The sequence below is a fragment of the Crinia signifera genome, chromosome 4, assembly GCF_055691185.1.
Source record: "Crinia signifera chromosome 4, ASM5569118v1, whole genome shotgun sequence".
NCBI lineage: Eukaryota > Metazoa > Chordata > Amphibia > Anura > Myobatrachidae > Crinia > Crinia signifera.
This window is the reverse complement of record NC_139220.1, coordinates 309,897,130-309,917,055: the sequence shown is the minus strand read 5'-3', so window position 1 is coordinate 309,917,055 and position 19,926 is coordinate 309,897,130. Positions and strand designations below refer to the sequence as shown.

Below are 19,926 nucleotides of genomic sequence, written 5' to 3'. Positions count from 1 at the left end.
TAGTGTGATCCTATTGGCTGCGTGCATGTCCCGCTTATTGGTTACGCCGGCCTTTGTGAATAGAGTGAACGAAGAGGGGGGACATGTTTCTAACCCAACCAATTAGCTTCCAGCTATCATTTTTGTTATAGCAGCCAGTGATAGGCAAATATAAGTAGTCCTGCCAGGGTTGGTGTGCACCGACAGTGCCAACCTCAGGGCTAGGGATGCCAATCCCAGGACATTTTTTTTCAATTCCTCGAATTGTGATTGAAAAATGCTCAATCCAGGGATTGGCAACCCTAAAAGAAATACGCCCCCCATCCCACACATTAACCTACTTGGGAGCGCAGGGCATGTGGCAACGGGCAGGTGGAGGCAGTTAGCGGGTGTGACGCCGGGAAGTGGAGATGCTTGTGTGCCACCGGGAGCGCTTGGTCGGGCGGCAGTGGGTTCTGACGGCGGAAGTGCGGCCTGCACAGCATGACCTATGACCAATTAATTGACAATAAAAAAGAGATTTTGGTAGATTCCTAGCGCTGTCTTATTCTCTATACTGGGTAGATGAAAACTCCACCGCAACAGTCGGGGCTTCTTGATATCCAAAAACTAGAAAGACACAACTGACCTTTATGACAAGGCCCTATAGGCACATAAAGTTATCTTTTATCTTCTCAGGATATTTCATGCACTCCCATTCGTATGGTCAAGATCTCACCTGCGAGTATTGCCCTATATTCACCAAAAGGTATCTTTAGATGATATCCACAGCCTTTGAGTAAGGGTCCAGGTGTCACAGAGCATTTTTTTCCTAAAATCAACAACTTTATTCCAAACAGGACATACAAAAACAGGATAAAAATTACAGAAAAAAAGGGGTGTCTAGCAAACTGTGTCTGGTTTACCACAACCCACTGTCCACCCGGAATGTACAGTGGTAAGTCTCCTGCGATGGCAACACAGGTCCAGAACAACAGCAGGGCAAGAACACCAGCCTACACAGCACCAACGCGTTTCGGGTTTAAACAGCCCTTTTTCAAGGTGTGGAGGGTAAGAGAACTGAACAGGTATATATACCTGCATTAATCTAGGGTCTTGGTAAAACCCGTACAGGAAGATCCAAACAAATTTTCTAAACAACAATGAAAATGGCATATAATATACACAAATCAATATACACTATAATCCATAAACCTATCTACGCACATATAAATAAATACATATAGACTTATAATAAAATATGTAAGTGATCAGGTAAAATACAATTAGATCCAGTTTCCATATTTTCTAATTCTATAAAACACGTCTGGCGGCAAAAGTCCGATCCCATTATTGTCATATGTTTGAAGGGTTGGGAACCCTTGTGGTGGTTTCTTTGCTGCAGTCTTTTTGGCGCAATAAAATTTCCATAATCCTTTGTTGTCTGTAGTATGACCAAGTCATGCTGCGCAGGCCAAAACATTGGGGTTGGGAACAGCCCGGCAGCTTCTGAGTGGGTGCTCAGACGCTACCCGGCATTAGACTGTGCATGTGCAGTCTAATCGACAGTCAGTAGGTTGAGTGACATCAAAAGGTCGACATGTGCTAGGACAAAATTGTGAATTCCTTTAGAATGTAAGCTCTCACGAGCAGGGCCCTCTCTCCTCATGTGCCTTTCTTAGAATATATAACCCTCTGCCACCCTGATGATTGCTGCAGTGTCCTGTCCCCTGATGCAACTATAAATATTTACCATGTACTTGTCCTAAACTGTCTTGTGCTGTAATCCGTTATGTGTTTTTGCTCATAACTATGTTAGGGGCCACAGAACCCTTGTGGGGCCATATAAATAAAAATAATAATATAGGCATATTAGGCCATGACCTCACAGCACTGAGGTCATGGGTTCGATCCCCACCATGGTTCTAACTGTGCACAGTTTGTATATTCTCCCCTTGCTTGTGTGGGTTTCCTCCGGGTACTCCGTTTTCCTCCCACAATCCAAAGATATACTGGTAGGTTAATTGGCTTCCAACAAAAATGAACCCTAGAATGTCTGTGTGTGCATGTACATGTGGTAGGGAATATAGATTGTAAGCTCCACTGGGGCAGGGACTGATGTGAATGTTCAAATATTCTCTGTAAAGCGCTGAGGAATATGTATGCGCTATATAAGCAACTGTTAATAAATAAAGGTGCTTGTGTATTAGCCCAATTTGCATTCGTACGCAGGCGTAGTGAAATCGCATGGCACGATTTTGTGCGATGCGATCTCACTAGTTAATATGGTACTTGTATATTAGCATAGCACCCGTTACGCAGTTAGCGTAGCGGTGCTGTCAGAATTAGTGTTTGCGCGGGCTGCGTAGTCAGTCAGAAGTAGCGTAGTGTTCCTGCTCCCTGTCAGATTCAGTCAGAGGTGAAGGTGAAGTGGCTGCAGAACCTGTCACAATGTTCACCTTGCTGCAGACAGAGGAGGAGTCAGTTTCTTCCAGCAGCACCATTTGCTGCCAGTGACACAAACTTGTGTTAATGGCCACCCAATGCGCTTAAGTATTAAGGAGTGCAAGTGCGGCACATTGGTTCCCGGGTTGCCGTTTACCTTTCCTGATACGGTTTATTTATTCATGGGCGGAGGAGCTCACAAGTATTAGTTTCTGTGAGCGACAACTTAAGTTGTCAAATAAAACAACGGTGCTGTATAATACCCTTATGCGGGAGGCCTGCACTGTGGACCTATTGTCACAGCCCCAACACCGAATTGGCGGTCCAGGGAAAATCGTTGAAGTCGACGAGAGCCTCTTTGTACAGAGGAAAAGTCACGTGGGACAGAAGATGCCTCAACAGTGGCTATTCGGAGGCATTTCCAGAGACACCGGTGAGTGCTTTGTGACACCTGTGGAAAGACGTGATTCCAGTAGCCTGATGGCCGCCATCAATCAATTCATTGAACCGGGGACGACTATCTACTCCGATTGCTTGTGTGCCTATAACACCGAGCAGCTGGAGCTGGCAGGGCACCACCATGCTCGGGTAACCCACAGGTTTAATTTCGTAGATCCGGAGACTGGGGTTCACACACGAAACATTGAGCGTCTTTGGGGATCCTGTAAATGGCGCAACAAGCGTCAAAGAGGCACCGCGCGCCAGAATCTCGACTCCTACCTACAGGAATTTATCTGGAGAAAGACTGTGGGCACAGAAATTGCTTTTGAACGTATTATTTATCAGAAGAATTGCTCTATTATTTTTTTTGTTCTTGATTGGTATTTTTGTAATTTGTTCATTTGATATTTTCTTCTTTATTATTAAGTAAAATCCAGTTAACAGTTAACACATGTCGTCATTACTGTCTCTGATGTATGATATGGCAGGTGTGAATGTGTTCCTGAAACACCCCCACTATCCACGCCAGGCCAAAGCGTGGCGAGGGGACGCGTTACGCGTCTTCCCAACCTTTTCATACCCCCACTATCCACTTCGGCGTGGATTTGATTTTATAAAGTGTGGCGAGCCACCGAGCCCGAAGCGTGGCGAGTGCAGCCCGCCCCACGAGGGGACATGGATTACTTTACATGTATTCCGTGTCCCCTCGCCACACTTTGTAAAATCAACTCCGCTCTGACGTGGATAGTGGTGGTATGAAAAGGTCGGGAGGACGCGTTCAGCGTGCGCTCGCCACGCTTCGGGGTGATGTGGATAGTGGGAGTGTGCTAAATCCCATTGCATCACATAGACATGTACACTGGGGGTGTTGTGCTAAATCGCATTGCACGCAAAATCGCATGCGATTTTGCATGTGATGCAATGCGATCCGCGGTCAGGGTGCAGTGAATAAATGAACCAGTTAGATCGCATCACATCGCGCGGCACGAAACCGGGCCATGCGATGCGATTTCACTACGCAGAATAGCCCACTAAGCAAATAGCTTAGTGGGCGCCCTGCAAATACACAAGTACCTAAATAAATAATAAAGTATTAGATTGATTCATTCCATATTATACCACCCAATAGTCACTGATGTTGGTGCCAAAGTCCTGATTTTTGTATCCCAAAGGTATGGCTTCCAGGTAGGGGTATGGCGGTCTGTAAATGTGAATGTAGTTCCATAAATGGGGAACATGACCAACTTGTGTCCTGGGTTTTCCATCCTGCAGAACAAAATTATATGAAGCGCAATAATACAAGGCTGGAGGATCCGGGGCCCCTCACCATGTACCTCCCTATATGTATCCACGCACAATAGTGACAAAATAGGTCTGCCTTAAATTAACTCAGGGTTGCCGACCCTCCCGGAATTTGCGGGAGTCTCCCGAAAATCGGGTCCTTCCTCCCGGCCCCCGGAAGGGTGGGCAACCCTCCCGGAATCAGGGGGACCCCCACTGAGCCCCCCGATCGCGGCATTTATATGCCGCAATCCGCGGGTCTCAGGGGAGGGGGCGGAGCTAAAACGGCACAATTGTGACGTTTTAGCCCCGCCCCCTCCGTGGATAGCAGTTATTTCTGCTATTTGCTGTAATGGGGGCGGGGCTTAATGATGTCACAGTTAAGCGCCCCCCCCCCCCCCAAAAAAAAAAACTCGTAATGCAAGATTCTTCTCCGGGCTTCTCCCGGAGAGGATTTTTTTAAAGTCGGCAACCCTGAATTAACTTACATTTATAAGGATTGGTTGGCAGAATTAAGCCTAGACTGTGGGGGGGAGGCAAGAAATAGGGAGAACAGAGAGTAGGAGGTTGCAGTAGTCTGTGTGGGAAGTAAATGCGTGAAGGAGTATGGTGGCATCGGGGGTAAGGAAAAGACAAGTTCTGGAGCGAAAGCAATAAGATTGAAAGATGGCCTGGATGGGTATGGGTCACTATGAAGGTCAACTTAGTCGACAGGTCTAAGGTTGACAGGGTTGGAAGGTCGACCTAAGCGTCTGTCCTGAATTTTGACGTAAGTCAACATGGACATCGTGTCAGTGTTCTGCACTGAAAAACTAATGTTCCCCATTCGACTGTCGACATTCCCATTGTTAACCTAATGCTTGTGTCGTCCTTCTGAACCTGTCGCAGTGGCAGATGCAAGAGTTTGGAGTGAGACGTACGGAGAAAACGGACCCGCAGTGGGCGGAGAAACGCGTCAGTGCCTGTTCTAGGATCGGTATTCCACCAACTCACCTTGGGCAGACCAGCACCATCAATTGCCTATCAGATGCTGGACTCATGGTACACAGTATTTCACTGTCCATTCCATCACTGATTACACCGCATTACAGTGTCATTACCGTAAAGTCAGAGGCAAAGTTTATTCTGTTAATTATATGTAATATATTAATAATTTATCCCTCTATTCATAGTTACTCCTACCCGCACTTTTCTCCAAGACACCCATTTTGTGTGCTGGCACCCATAACTACCTGCACATTCTCATACCTCCCAACTTCTGTGTTGGGGAAATAGGGACCGAAAAGGGGGCGGGGCGTATGCTAATTAGCTGCAACCTCATTTTCATACGAGAATAGACGCTGTGCGCATGCGCACAGCGTCTATTCTATTAGATTGGGGGGTCTCCCAACTGCCACCCCCCGCAGCGGGACAATGCCTGCCGCGGGTGGGACAGCGGGACAGGACCCGAAAATCGGGACTGTCCCGCTGTAATCGTGACAGTTGGGAGGCATGCATACTGTATAGCGGACTGTTGAGTCATGGCTTATTGTAACACACTGCAATATTCCGCTGGCTTTAGATGCAGCAGACTGGTATTGAGGCTGCTGTTATGAAATCTAGTCTGGGTTTTACTGCACCCTGACAGACACAGTGATCACCTTAGTGCAGTTCCATTACAGCAGCGGCACAATGGCTAGCTTTTCTGCCTCACATAGTAATGGGTTCAGTTGCAACCAGGGTGATGTGTGGAGTTTGTGTGTTCTTTCCAGGTTGGCACATGATTCTTCACCAATACCAAAAAGACAATTGCAGGTGAATTGGCTGTGGATGAATTGGCTGTGGATGAAACACAACCTTTATCCGTTCATGTGGTAGGGAATATAAATTGCAAACAAACGCTGTGACTGGCGGCCTCTGCTGGGTAAGTCAGAGCACAGCAGCTTTGGTAGCAGTAATAACCCGTCACATTTGTGAGTGTATTAGATTTGTGGCACCTGCATTTGTTAGGTTTGCTAAACATAGTATTTGTATATTTTGCCTATTCTCACTGGTTATTGCTTATGCCATATTTTCGGGCACTTCACGTATTAGGCCCTGTCCCCTTTCCACCAGCGAATCACTGCACTGCTTTGCCCTGTTGCTGCTGGCCAGGTAGTGGTAGAGTGTGCAGACCGAGCCAATATGTGCGCAGTGTGGGGGACCTTGTCTGACACTGCTGCAGGCTGCCAATCCATATTAATAAATGTCAGTCGGGGCAGCTGCCATCATGAAGCTCCGAAACCTTTGCCTGCCCCTGGCCTGGGTCTTTGCGCCAAGAGAGAGACTTTGCAGCAGAGGAGGCGGGCGGAAGGGTTGTGACCTCCCGCGGTGCGGAGGTCACATGCTATGCTGAAAATTATCCATCGGCGCTGAAGGTTGAGTGTCCGTGTAGTTGACACAATCTTACTACCGAACATTTGGAAATTGATTGTTACGTCAAGTGCAACAAAATGTTAAATAATTGTAACTTATCAATGTTATTCTACGGCTTACTAATTGTATGCTGATTTTTAAATAAATAAGTTAAAAATTAAGGTGCATACACACTGTACAATTTTTTTAACTAATTTGGTTGAAAGACATTTCCATTGAACCCAGTGTCCTGGACGAAAGATGTTGACAAAAGATATTGTCAACAAACAAACGATGATGCGCATACCCGCCAGTTGTTCATCAAGATTGTTCGTCAACTGTGCATGCAGATCAATTTGAATATCTTTCAAAAAGAGCCTATAAACTGTAGCTAGATCTTTCTTCTTTCATCTGTCGTCAACATCTTTAGTCCAGGACACTGGGTTCAATGGAAATGTCTTTCAACCAAATTGGTCAAAAATATTGTACAGTGTGTTTTTTTTATTATTTAATGTAGCATATTTTAACACTTTTAATGCATATTTTAAGTATTGTTCATGCATATTTCAAGCTTTTTATGTTGCATATAATCCTGTCTTACTTATGAGACTTTTTGGGTGGGGGCTGTGGCCACATACCAGGGGTCAAGTTCCAAAACAAATTAATTAGGCTGACATTGCTGAAGGCTAGGCAACGTGCAGCTTGTTGCCTTAGTGCATGGATAGGGGGACCTTTGGCCCGCGAGCCAGGGCCGGCGCCACCACTAGGCAGTGTTAGGCATTTGCCTAGGGCGCTGGCCACTGGGGGGCGGTAGTTGGGAGCAGGGCAGGAGGGAGAGCTGGAGGTCTGGATTAGCGGGCAGGAGGGAGGGCTCGCTGCGCTGTGTGCAGTTCAGTCCCGGTGCATGTTAACTGACATTTTCCTCCACCCGCACCGCGTACAGCCGGGCAGGGTCTGAGGGTGAGCCAAGTGCTCAGCGCTTCCCGGCTGTACACGGTGCGGGTGGAGGAAAATGTCAGCACACAGCGCAACGAGCCCTCCCTCCCTCCAAGCCAGACCTCCAGCTCTCCCTCCGCCCGCTGAGCTAGACCGTCACCCGAGCTCCTCCTGAAGGGTGAGTAGCACAGCGGCCGAATCCCCCCCCCCCACCCCAGATCAGCGCGTCGCCAGCGGCATCACCCCCCCCCCCCAGGAGCAGCACGGCGGCCGTATTCCTCCCCACTCCTAGAGCGGGTGAGCGCCGGGGCTGCCGCGAGCTGTTGTTGAACTACACATCCCAGCATGCTTTGCTACAGTTTTGCAATTTGGCCATGCTAAAATTGTTGCAGAGCATGCCGGGATGTGTAGTTCCACAACAGCTGGAGGGCCAAGGTTGCTCAACCCTGCATAAGTGAGACACAACCATGTCTTGTCTCTACCCTACAATGTTCTAGGTCTCTTACACCCCCCCCCCCTCCAAATGTGTGTCTACCACCATCTTTGTATTATTAGTGTCCCGCCCAACTGTGTACATCTCCCTCAACCCATTTGCCCAACATCTCCCCTCCCCATCTTCCACTTCTTCTATGGTCATGTCTTTCTTTCCTCCTCCTTCTGCTCGAAGTAGTACAGTTCACGCTGGAACATCTCTCATCCCCTCACTGACCAGAGGGATGACACAGATTTCATAATAGAACTTTTTTTTTTTTTTTCCCCCAGTAAGAAACGTTTGGCCAATGTGGGCACGGACAAAAAACAAATGCAGAGACTCTTGGTCACCTTGATTCGAGAAAGGTTGGGAACTACTCAACAGCTGTCCCCATGGGGGAACAAGTGTGTGATAAAGGAATTAAAAACATACAAAATACAACTAGGCATCCATTTCTCACAGTCTGTCCGCATGGAACCCTGACAGTACATGTTTTCAAGGTATCCTCAGTAATGAGAACCACCTGAAACTATGGGGGAAATTTACTAAAGGAAATTTGTAAAAAATAGGTGTATTTGTATCCAGAAATACACTTATTTTTTACATTTACTATCCCGAAAAATACGGCAATTCTTATTCGTATTGATGTGCTATCAATATGTATACGAATTGCCGTATTTTCAGGATAGTAAATGTGTTTTTACAAATTTCCTTCAGTAAATTTCCCCCTATATTGCATCCATCAATTACCACACCTGTGCTTCAAAACGTGTAGTATTAGGGGTCTAAACACGACCAGAAATATAACCCAATTATCTATTACTGCAACGTAGAGCAGTACAGTGGTTCTCAAACCCTGTCCGCAGGACCCCAAATGAGTCACGTGCTCCAGGTCACACGGCAGGTGTATAGGCGTAGACATTAATCACTGACACATTTGAAAAGATCCACAGCTGGAGCTAATTATTTAAAAAAAAAAAAAAATTATTTTTTAGGAAACCTCAAAAACATGAACTGTTGGGGGTCCTGAAGACTGAGTTTGAGACCTATGACACAGTGGTAGTGGTTCCCAAACTTGGTCTCTAACAGTACAGGTTTGCAGGCAGGCATGTCCAAACTGTGGACCTCCAACTGTTGTGAAACTACACATCCCAGCATGCCTTGCCATAGGTTTAGCATTCTCTAGTAACAAAACGGTGACAAGGCATGATGGGACTTGTAGTTTCACAACAGCTGGAGGACCATAGTTTGGACATGTCTGTTTCAAGGATATCCATGGTTTAAGCACAGGTGACTTAATTACCTAATTCTGCCAGTTTGATTATACTATCTCTGCAAGAGCATGGAAAGCCTTAAATCAGGCATGTCCAACCTGCGGCCCTCCAGCTGTTGTAAAACTACACATCCCAGCATGCCTTGCAATAGTTTTAGCATTCCCTAATAGCAATACTATGGCAAGGCATGCTGGGATGTGTAGTTTCACAACAGCTGGAGGGCCGCAGGTTGTATATGCCTGCCTTATATCCTGGATTGTAAGGGTTCTATGAGGATGGAGTTTGGGTATTTCAGGCATGTCCAAACTATGGCCCTCCAGCTGTTGTGAAACTACAAGTCCCACAATGCCTTGCCACAGTTTTACTATTAGGGAATGCTAAAACTGTGGCAAGGCATGCTGGGACTTGTAGTTTCACAACTGCTGGAGGGCCATAGCTTGGACATGCCTGGGGTATTTGATCAACAGAGGTCCAGACGTCAAAGGTGGTAGTACCATAGTCTCTTCATAATCCCAGTACCCACATTTTACTTCAGAACCTTGAAGGACCCTTTTCAATGGATGCCACAATGCATAGCACATTCTTACCCGTTACCCATGCACCGTAAAGGTCTCCCGCCATGCTAAAGGATAATGTACATAATCCGGTAACACAGTGCCCCCTGCAGGCAGGTTTGTGCAGATACAGCAGGTCACACAACTCGTTACTTTATTAAACATTTACATCATAAATAAGACCACATCCGAGAACAAGGTTGACATGGAGGAGAGTGGGGGAGAGGGCGGGATAGGATGGGGCGAGAGACAGATATGAGGATTGCGCTAGCAGCAACGGTCAGGCTGGTCCCACTGTGTCACAAATATACATAAATCACGGTAACGGCTTAATCACGCAGGAAATGATTCCACTGACCCGACTCATTAAATAATTCACATGGGGGGGAGGGGGGAGCTCTTTAAATATCTCGTCTGGTTGAGGATTGGTGGATCCAGAAAGGTGGAGGAGGAGCTAATCTTTAGCACTTTGAAGGTTCCATCGGACGGCGGCACCACCAGCGATTGGGTTCCTATAATCTCCGCTAATCACTACTTATTGCGGAAATGGGCCGTATTCAATGCACTGGGGGGTATTGGAGGTGGGTTACAATACTGAATTGAAAACCATTTACTTTGGGCTTGTTGCGGGCATGTGTATAGCATCGTCACAAGTCTGCATCCGTGTCACGCCGTCCTCACTGCGGGATGATGGGCCATTGGGGGTTAGGAGGAAGGAGACGGAATTTTCTCAGAATGGGATGGACGGCGGACTCAGCGTACCATGTACTCTTTCCTCTTGTTGAGCCTCACTTGGCAGAAGGAAAAGCCGCCAAGGAGAACGTAGATGGCAGCCGCAATGAAGCAGTTGTACGAGACCTGCTCGTAGAGGGCGTAGATTTTGCCGGGAGGCTTAGTGCTGTAAAGAGATATATCAGCCAATGAAAGAGTCATACCCATCGTTCTACAGAGAAGATGTTTAGAGAAAAGAGATTTCATACTTACTCGTTAAACAGATCAGATTCACTGAACGGGACATCCTCAATCAGGACTGCCGAATGGACGTTAAAGAAAATCCCCAGCAGCACCTGGGAAATACAGGCACAATAAGCATCTACCCTAGGGATAATCACATTGTTATCAGTGAATGTGGGCGGGATGTATTAAAGGGAAAATGCAGTAAAACGGGGTTTTACAGCATTTTCCTATGTACCATTACCCGTCCGCACCGCCTCCGCCGGGAAGGGTATCGCCACCTCTGGGTGGCTTCTATCGCCGCCCACTGCCCGCGTGACCCCCCCCCCCCTCCATCGATCTTCTCCTCCCCCAGCAGGTGTCACAACCAGGAGGACATCTGGCTGCAGGGGGTAGGAGGAGACGCTGGGGACACAGACAGCCGCCGGGATGTGACGGAGACCCCCGCACACCACATTACAGGTATCGTGGGGGTCTCCGTCACCGCACCCCGATGCTAGCCGCATGTTAGTACATATGTGGTAGCATCGTGGCGGTTGGGCGGCGATGTATATTAATACATCCCGCCCTGTGTGTTCTATAGCGTGTAAGCCTTCCAGCAGGGTCCTCCTACCATTGTGACGGCCTGTAACTACCCAGTTTGTTTTATCACAGTTTCCAATTGTAAAGTGCAATGGAATTTGCTGCGCTGTATAAGAAACTTAATAATAATAATTTGCACTGCCAGTCAAATGATTAAGGTAGCTCAGACCAAGAGAACCCTAAAGTGGGTATATTGTAATATCATCATTTACTTAATGCTCAATACCATTGACACCCCCTTTAACTGAAGAGGTACAGTGCATCTATAAGGGTTAGGGTGCTGTCCCTGAGTATGGTTACAGATGGGGTGGGTGACTACTGAGAGACACTGAGGATATGCAGAGTTAAGATGGACCCGATTCAAATGCCCACAGAGGTTCAATGTTGCCACAACAGAGCAATTACAGTATTGTCAGACTGCACCACATTGCGCACGTGCCAGTTTAAGCCAACACAGAGCTGGGGTGGATGTTTTATATGTGACATGCTGTACTAAAATGGTCACCGTTGGCTCCCTTCTGTCACAGATTAATGTTTCATACACCTGAGTCTTCCAGGTGTTCAAGTTTAGCCCACACAGACAGACACCTTCTGCGGACTTTATATTGTGTCGAGATCAGACGTCGCATTAGATGCGCGATTCAACAGAAGGTTTAAAAATGTATTTATTTATTAACAGTTTCTCATATAGCGCATACAAATTCCGCAGCGATTTACAGAGCATAGTTATGAGCAAACACAAAACAAATTACATTACAAGACAGTTTATGACAAGTACATGGTAAATATGGAGAGTTGCATCAGGGGACAGGACACTGAAGCAATTATCAGGGAGGCAGAGGTTTATATATTCTAAGAAAGGCACATGAGGAGAGAGGGCCCTGCTCGTGAGAGCTTACATTCTAAAGGGGAGGGTTAGACAGACAGGGGTAACACAGAAGGGGGAGAGGTGAGCATAAACAGTAGGTTAGGATGAGAGATGGTCGGGTTTTATACAGGAGGGTCAGAAGAGGTCAGCTTAGCGTTTGATATGTTAAATCAGGCATGTCCAAACTGTGGCCCTCCAGCTGTTGTGAAACTACACATCCCAGCATGCCTTGCCATAGTTTTAGCATTCCCTAATAGCAAAACTGTTAGTTTGGACATGCCTGGTGTAAAGCAGCCCATACACGGTCCGTTTAACGGATCCGTTTGGGACTTAATTAGCACACATCGGATCGGATCCCTAGTGCATGCAGTGTGCATGCACTGCGATCCGATCCGATGTGTACCTAGTACAAAAAGTATGTGCAGCACATACTTTTTGTACCGTACTATGTGATGCGCGGGAGCGCGCATCGCATAGTACAGAACGGAGCCCTACACAACGGACCGTGTATAGGCTCCTTAAGGGGTAGCAGGTGCCTTCTCCAGGCTCCGCCTTCCTGCTCTTCTTTACATAGGATTCTGATCATAGAGGACACTTATCCATTCTTAGCCATTATTGCTTAGAGCTGTGTGTTTTGGGTCATTATCACATCAGAGGACCCATGAGCTGCGGAAAAGCTTTTCTGACAATTGAGTGTCCATGTTGACATTGGAAAACAAAAAAAAAAAATTGTGAAAAAGTCATGTTAACCCTTTTCAAAGTCAACTTGCTCAGTGTGGTGCACATGATGATACCAAACAGCAGTGACTACTTCCCTCTATTTAAACAGGCGGAATAGAAAAGTATGCCGTGAATTGAAGAAAGCATTTGGTTTAAAATATTAGTAGAGTTCAATTGTTGGGGTTTGCTGCATAGTAGCCTAGGAAGCTAGCGGGATCAGAGGGACCAAGCACTGTTTTGGGTACAATGCCCTTCCCATGTCAGTATACGCAGCCCCTTACCAGCCCTAACCAGACAGCAGCACCCTGAGCCGCAATGTTTACATGTACACAGAGAGCGCTTACACTAGCCACACCAGCACTCCCCCCCTGTGTGTACATACAACACTGCCCGGCTCCACACGTATATAGGGCACATGACACCCGGGAGTATGGAAACGGGAAGTAAGCTGGGGGGAGGATGCATGAGCAATACAATATCCCCTTGTCCAACACTAAGAGGCCACAGTCCAAGTACTAAATGTATGTTACTAATAACACAGCACTGCATAAATATGGGGTATGCACTCCCTACTGTATAGGGATATTTGAAGTCACCAAGGACCTGTGGCTGTATAATAGCAAGAGACAGGTCACATAATGAGAGAAAGATATACAGAGTATAAACTATACACAGGAAATGCAGAAGTAGCTACTAAATCACAGTTTCCACATACTAACCTCACTGGGGGGAGATATACACAGCGGGGATTGTGTGCATGTGACACGTGCAGAGATCTGTATACATCGCAGAGGCACCCTGGTAACTGGTGTACAGTATACATGGCAGGGGAACCCCCACAGCCACAAAAAGTATACATGGCAGGGACCTGTGTACAGTATATATATAGGGCAGGGACACACCCGTAACCTGTGTACAGTACATAAGACAGGAACACCCCCGTGACCTGTATACAGTATATATATATATATATATATATATAGCAGGGACACCCCCTGTAACCCGTGTACAGTATATAAGGCAGGGACACCCCCTGTAACCTGTGTACAGTGTGTAAGGCAGGGACACCCCCGTAACCTGTGTACAGTGTGTAAGACAGGAACACCCCCATAACCTGTGTACAGTATATATATAAGGCAGGGACACCCCCATAACCTGTGAACACTGTACACAGGTTACGGGGGTGTCCCTGCCTTATATATACTGGACACAGGTTACGGGGGTGTCCCTGCCTTATATATACACAGGTTACGGGGGTGTCCCTGCCTTATATATACACACTGTACACAGGTTACTGGGGTGTCCCTGCCTTATATACACTGTACAGTGTATATAAGGCAGGGACACCCCAGTAACCTGTGTACAGTGTATTTATAAGGCAGGGACACCCCCGTAACCTGTGTACAATATATAAGGCAGGGACACCCCCAGTAACCTGTGTAAAGTATATAGAGGGCAGGGACACCCCCAGTAACCTGTGTACAGTATATAGAGGGCAGGGACACCCCCTGTAACCTGTGTACAGGGCAGGGACATATTACACGCATATGGAGGAGCAGTGTGAGATAGTTACCAGCATGATGACCCCCCACACGCTGAGGACGATCCCACACGCCGCCATCTTGGGCCCGCAGCACAGTAACGACACCATGACCGACACCGAGGAATCACCGAGCACCTCTGTCTGTCTGTCAGCCTCAGCCTGCTAGTATGTCATGTGACCGCGGCAGCGCTCTTATTGGTTGCCCACACAGGAAGAGGTGGGCGGGTACTCCAACCATCCAGGAGGAGACTTGTCACGTGACATCGGTCCCATGATGCGATAGTTAACAAGCGAGTAAGCGACTCAGCAGCCGCAGCTATACACAGGGACAGCGCCACCTCCCCCCCTGTACCCATACACAGGGACAGCGCCACCTCCCCCCCTGTACCCATACACAGGGGCAGCGCCACCTCCCCCCTGTACCCATACACAGGGACAGCGCCACCTCCCCCCTGTACCCATACACAGGGACAGCGCCACCTCCCCCCTGTACCCATACACAGGGACAGCGCCTCCTCCCCCCTGTACCCATATACAGGGACAGCGCCTCCTCCCCCCTGTACCCATACACAGGGACAGCGCCTCCTCCCCCCTGTACCCATACACAGGGACAGCGCCTCCTCCCCCCTGTACAAATACACAGGGACAGCGTCTCCTCCCCCCTGTACCCATACACAGGGACAGCGTCTCCTCCCCCCTGTACCCATACACAGGGACAGCGTCTCCTCCCCCCTGTACTCATACACAGGGACAGCGCCACCTCCCCCCTGTACCCATACACAGGGACAGCGCCACCTCCCCCCTGTACCCATACACAGGGACAGCGTCTCCTCCCCCCTGTACTCATACACAGGGACAGCGTCTCCTCCCCCCTGTACCCATACACAGGGACAGCGTCTCCTCGCCCCTGTACCCATAAACAGGGACAGCGTCTCCTCGCCCCTGTACCCATAAACAGGGACAGCGTCTCCTCGCCCCTGTACCCATAAACAGGGACAGCGCCGCCTCCCCCCTGTACCCATACACAGGGACAGCGCCGCCTCCCCCCTGTACCCATACACAGGGACAGCGTCTCCTCCCACCTGTACCCATACACAGGGACAGCGTCTCCTCCCACCTGTACCCATACACAGGGACAGCGTCTCCTCCCCCCTGTACCCATACACAGGGACAGCGCCACCTCCCCCCTGTACCCATACACAGGGACAGCGTCTCCTTCTCTCTGTACCCATGCACAGGGACAGCGTCTCCTCCCCCCCTGTACCCATACACAGGGACAGCGTCTCCTCCCCCCTGTACCCATACACAGGGACAGCGCCACCTCCCCCCTGTACCCATACACAGGGACAGCGTCTCCTCCCCCCTGTACCCATACACAGGGACAGCGCTACCTCCCCCCTGTACCCATACACAGGGACAGCGCCACCTCCCCCCTGTACCCACACAGGGACAGCGCCACCTCCCCCCTGTACCCATACAAAGGGACAGCGCCACCTCCCCCCTGTACCCATACACAGGGACAGCGCCACCTCCCCCCTGTACCCATACACAGGGACAGCACCACCTCCCCCCTGTACCCATACACAGGGACAGCGCCACCTCCCCCCTGTACCCATACACAGGGACAGCGTCTCCTCCCCCTGTACCCATACACAGGGACAGCGTCTCCTCCCCCCTGTACCCATACACAGGGACAGCGTCTCCTTCCCCCTGTACCCATACACAGGGACAGCGCCACCTCCCCCCTGTACCCATACACAATGACAACGCAACCTCCCCCCTGTACCCATACACAGGGACAGCGCCACCTCCCCCCTGTACCCATACACAGGGACAGCGCCACCTCCCCCCTGTACCCATACACAGGGACAGCGTCTCCTCCCCCCTGTACCCATACACAGGGACAGCGTCTCCTCGCTCCTGTACCCATACACAGGGACAGCGTCTCCTCGCCCCTGTACCTATACACAGGGACAGCGCCACCTCCCCCCTGTACCCATACACAGGGACAGCGTCTCCTCCCCCCTGTACTCATACACAGGGACAACGCAACCTCCCCCTTGTACCCATACACAGGGACAATGCAACCTCCCCCCTGTACCCATACACAGGGACAGCGCCACCTCCCCCCTGTACCCATACACAATGACAACGCAACCTCCCCCCTGTACCCATACACAGGGACAGCGCCACCTCCCCCCTGTACCCATAAACAGGGACAGCGTCTCCTCCCCCCTGTACCCATACACAGGGACAGCGTCTCCTCGCCCCTATACCCATACACAGGGACAGCGCCACCTCCCCCCTGTACCCATACACAGGGACAGCGCCACCTCCCCCCTGTACCCATACACAGGGACAGCGTCTCCTCTCTGTACCCATGCACAGGGACAGCGTCTCCTCCCCCCTGTACCCATACACAGGGACAGCGTCTCCTCCCCCTGTACTCATACACAGGGACAGCGTCTCCTCCCCCCTGTACCCATACACAGGGACAGCGCTACCTCCTCTTTGTATCCATACACAGGGACAGCGCCACCTGCTCCCTCTGTACCCATACACAGGGACAGCGTCTCCTCCTCCCTCTGTACCCATACACAGGGACAGCGCCACCTCCTCCGTCTGTACCCATACACAGGAACAGCGCCACCTCCTCCCTCTGTGCCCATCCACAGGAACAGAGTCTCCTCCCCCCTGTACCCATACACAGGCACAGCGTCACCTCCCTACCTCTGAACCCATACAGGGACAGCGTCTCCTCCCCGCCATTGCGCCCATACACAGGGACAGCGTCTCTTCCCCACCACTGTGCCCATACACAGGGACAGCGTCTCTTCCCCACCACTGTGCCCATACACAGGGACAGCGTCTCTTCCCCACCACTGTGCCTATACACAGGGACAGCGTTTCTTCCCCACCACTGTGCCCATACACAGGGACAGCGTCTCCTCCCCACTGTAACCATACGCAGGGACAGCGTCACCTCCCCACTCACTGTAGCCATACACAGGGACAGCGTCTCTTCCTCTCTGTGCCCATACACAGGGACATACACAGGGACAGCATCACCTCCCGACTGTAACCATATGCAGGGACAGTGTCACCTCCTCCTCTCTGTACCCATAGCCAGGGATAGCGCCTCCTCCTCTCTGTACCCACACACAGGAACAGCGCAACCTCCTCTCTCTGTGCCCATACACAGGAACAGTGTCTCCTCCTCCCTCTGTGCCCATACAGCGTCTCCTCCTCCCCACTGTGACCATACACAGGGACAGCGTCACCGCCTCCCTCTGTGCCCATACATAGGGACATCGTCACCTCCTCCCTGTAACCATACACAGGGACAGCGTCTCCTCCTCCCTCTGTACCGATACACAGTGACAGCGCCACCTCCTCCCTCTGTACCGATACACAGTGACAGCGCCACCTCCTCCGTCTGTACCCATACACAGGGATAGCGCCTCCTCCTCCCTCTTTGCCCATCCACAGGAACAGCGTCTCCTCCTCCCTCTGTGCCCATACACAGGGACAGCGTCTCCTCCCCCCTGTACCCATACACAGGGACAGCGTCACCTCCCCCCTATACCCATACACAGGGACAGAGTCACCTCCCCACCTCTGTGCCCATACAGGGACAGCGTCTCCTCCCCACCACTGCGCCCATAAACAGGGACAGGATCTCCTCCCCACCACTGTGCCTATACACAGGGACAGCGTCTCCTCCCCACTGTAACCATATGCAGGGAAAGTGTCACCTCCCCACTCACTGTAGCCATACACAGGGACAGCGTCTCTTCCTCTCTGTGCCCATACAAAGGGACAGTATCACCTCCCCACTGTAACCATATGCAGGACAGTGTCACCTCCTCCTCTCTGTACCCATAGACAGGGATAGCGCCTCCTCCTCTCTGTACCCATACATAGGAACAGCGCCACCTGCTCTTTCTGTGCCTATACACAGGAAAAGTGTCTCCTCCTCTCTCTGTGCCCATACGCAGGGACAGCGTCACCTCCCCACCACTGTGCCCATATGCAGGGACAGCGTCTCCTCCCCACCCCTGTGCCCATACGCAGGGACAGTGTCTCCTCCCCACCCCTGTGCCCATACGCAGGGACAGCGTCTCCTCCCCACCCCTGTGCCCATACGCAGGGACAGCGTCTCCTCCCCACCCCTGTGCCCATACGCAGGGACAGCGTCTCCTCCCCACCCCTGTGCCCATACGCAGGGACAGCGTCACCTCCCCCACTGTAACCATACGCAGGGACAGCGTCACCTCCCCCGCTATAACCATACGCAGGGACAGAGTCACCTCCCCCGCCGTAACCATACGCAGGGACAGCGACACCTCCCCCACTGTAACCATACGCAGGGACAGAGACACCTCCCCACCTCTGTGCCCATGCACAGGGACAGCGTCTCTTCCTCTCTGTGCCCATGCACAGGAACAGCGTCTCTTCCTCTCTGTGCCCATGCACAGGGACAGCGTCTCTTCCTCTCTGTGCCCATGCACAGGGACAGCGTCTCTTCCTCTCTGTGCCCATGCACAGGGACAGCGTCTCTTCCTCTCTGTGCCCATGCACAGGGACAGCGTCTCCTCCCCACTGTTACCATACGCAGGGACAGCATCACCTCCCCATTGTAACTATACACAGGGACAGCGTCTCCTCCTCCCTGTGCCCATTCACAGTGACAGCATCACCTCCTTACCACTGTGTGCATACATCTGGACAGTGTCTCTTCCTCTCTGTGCACATTCAAAGGGACAGCATCACCTCCTCACCACTGTGCCTATACACAGGGACTGCGTCACCTCCTCCCTGTGCCCAAACACAGGGACATCACCTCCTCCCTGTGCCCATACATCACTTTCTCACTGTAATCATACACAGGGACAGCGTCTCTTCCTCTCTGTGCCCATAACAGAGAGACATCGTCAGCTCCCCCACTGTAGCCCTGCACAGGGACAGCGTCAGCTCCCCCACTGTAACCATGTACAGGAACAGCATTACTACACCACTGTACCCATACACTGAGACAGCGTCTCCTCCTCCCCACTGTACCCATACACTGAGACAGCGTCTCCTCCTCCCCACTGTAACCATAAACAGGGACAGTGTCACCTCCTCTCTGTACCCATACACAGGAACAGCACCCCAACCCCCAAACCATGTACAAGAACATTACTACTACACCACTGTACCCATACACTGAGAGAGCGTCTCCTCCACCCCACTGTAACCATAAACAGGGACAGCACCACCTCCTCTCTGTACCCATACACAGGAACAGCACCCCAACCCCCAAACCATGTACAGGAACATTATTACTACACCACTGTACCCATACAGCAGAAAACCATACACAAGGAAAGCATCACCTCCCCTCTGTACTCATACACAGGCAAAGCATCACCTCCCCACTGTAACCATGCACAGGCAACAAATCACCTCTCCAGTGTAAGCATACGCTGGGATAGCACCCCACCTATCTATAACCATCTCCTCCACTGTACACATGGACAGCA

At 50.4% G+C, this 19,926-nt stretch overlaps 1 protein-coding gene across 1 annotated transcript; it reads right to left on the bottom strand.

Moving 5' to 3' along the window:
- Positions 1-9,871: 9,871 nt before the first annotated feature.
- RNASEK (ribonuclease K) lies at positions 9,872-14,606 on the bottom strand. Its single transcript, XM_083185423.1, has 3 exons — positions 14,432-14,606; positions 10,719-10,801; positions 9,872-10,632 (listed from the first exon to the last, which is right to left on the bottom strand). Exons 1-3 carry the CDS (start codon positions 14,507-14,509, stop codon positions 10,488-10,490), a joined length of 306 nt encoding a protein of 101 aa, XP_083041549.1. The 5' UTR covers positions 14,510-14,606; the 3' UTR covers positions 9,872-10,487.
- Positions 14,607-19,926: the final 5,320 nt, after the last annotated feature.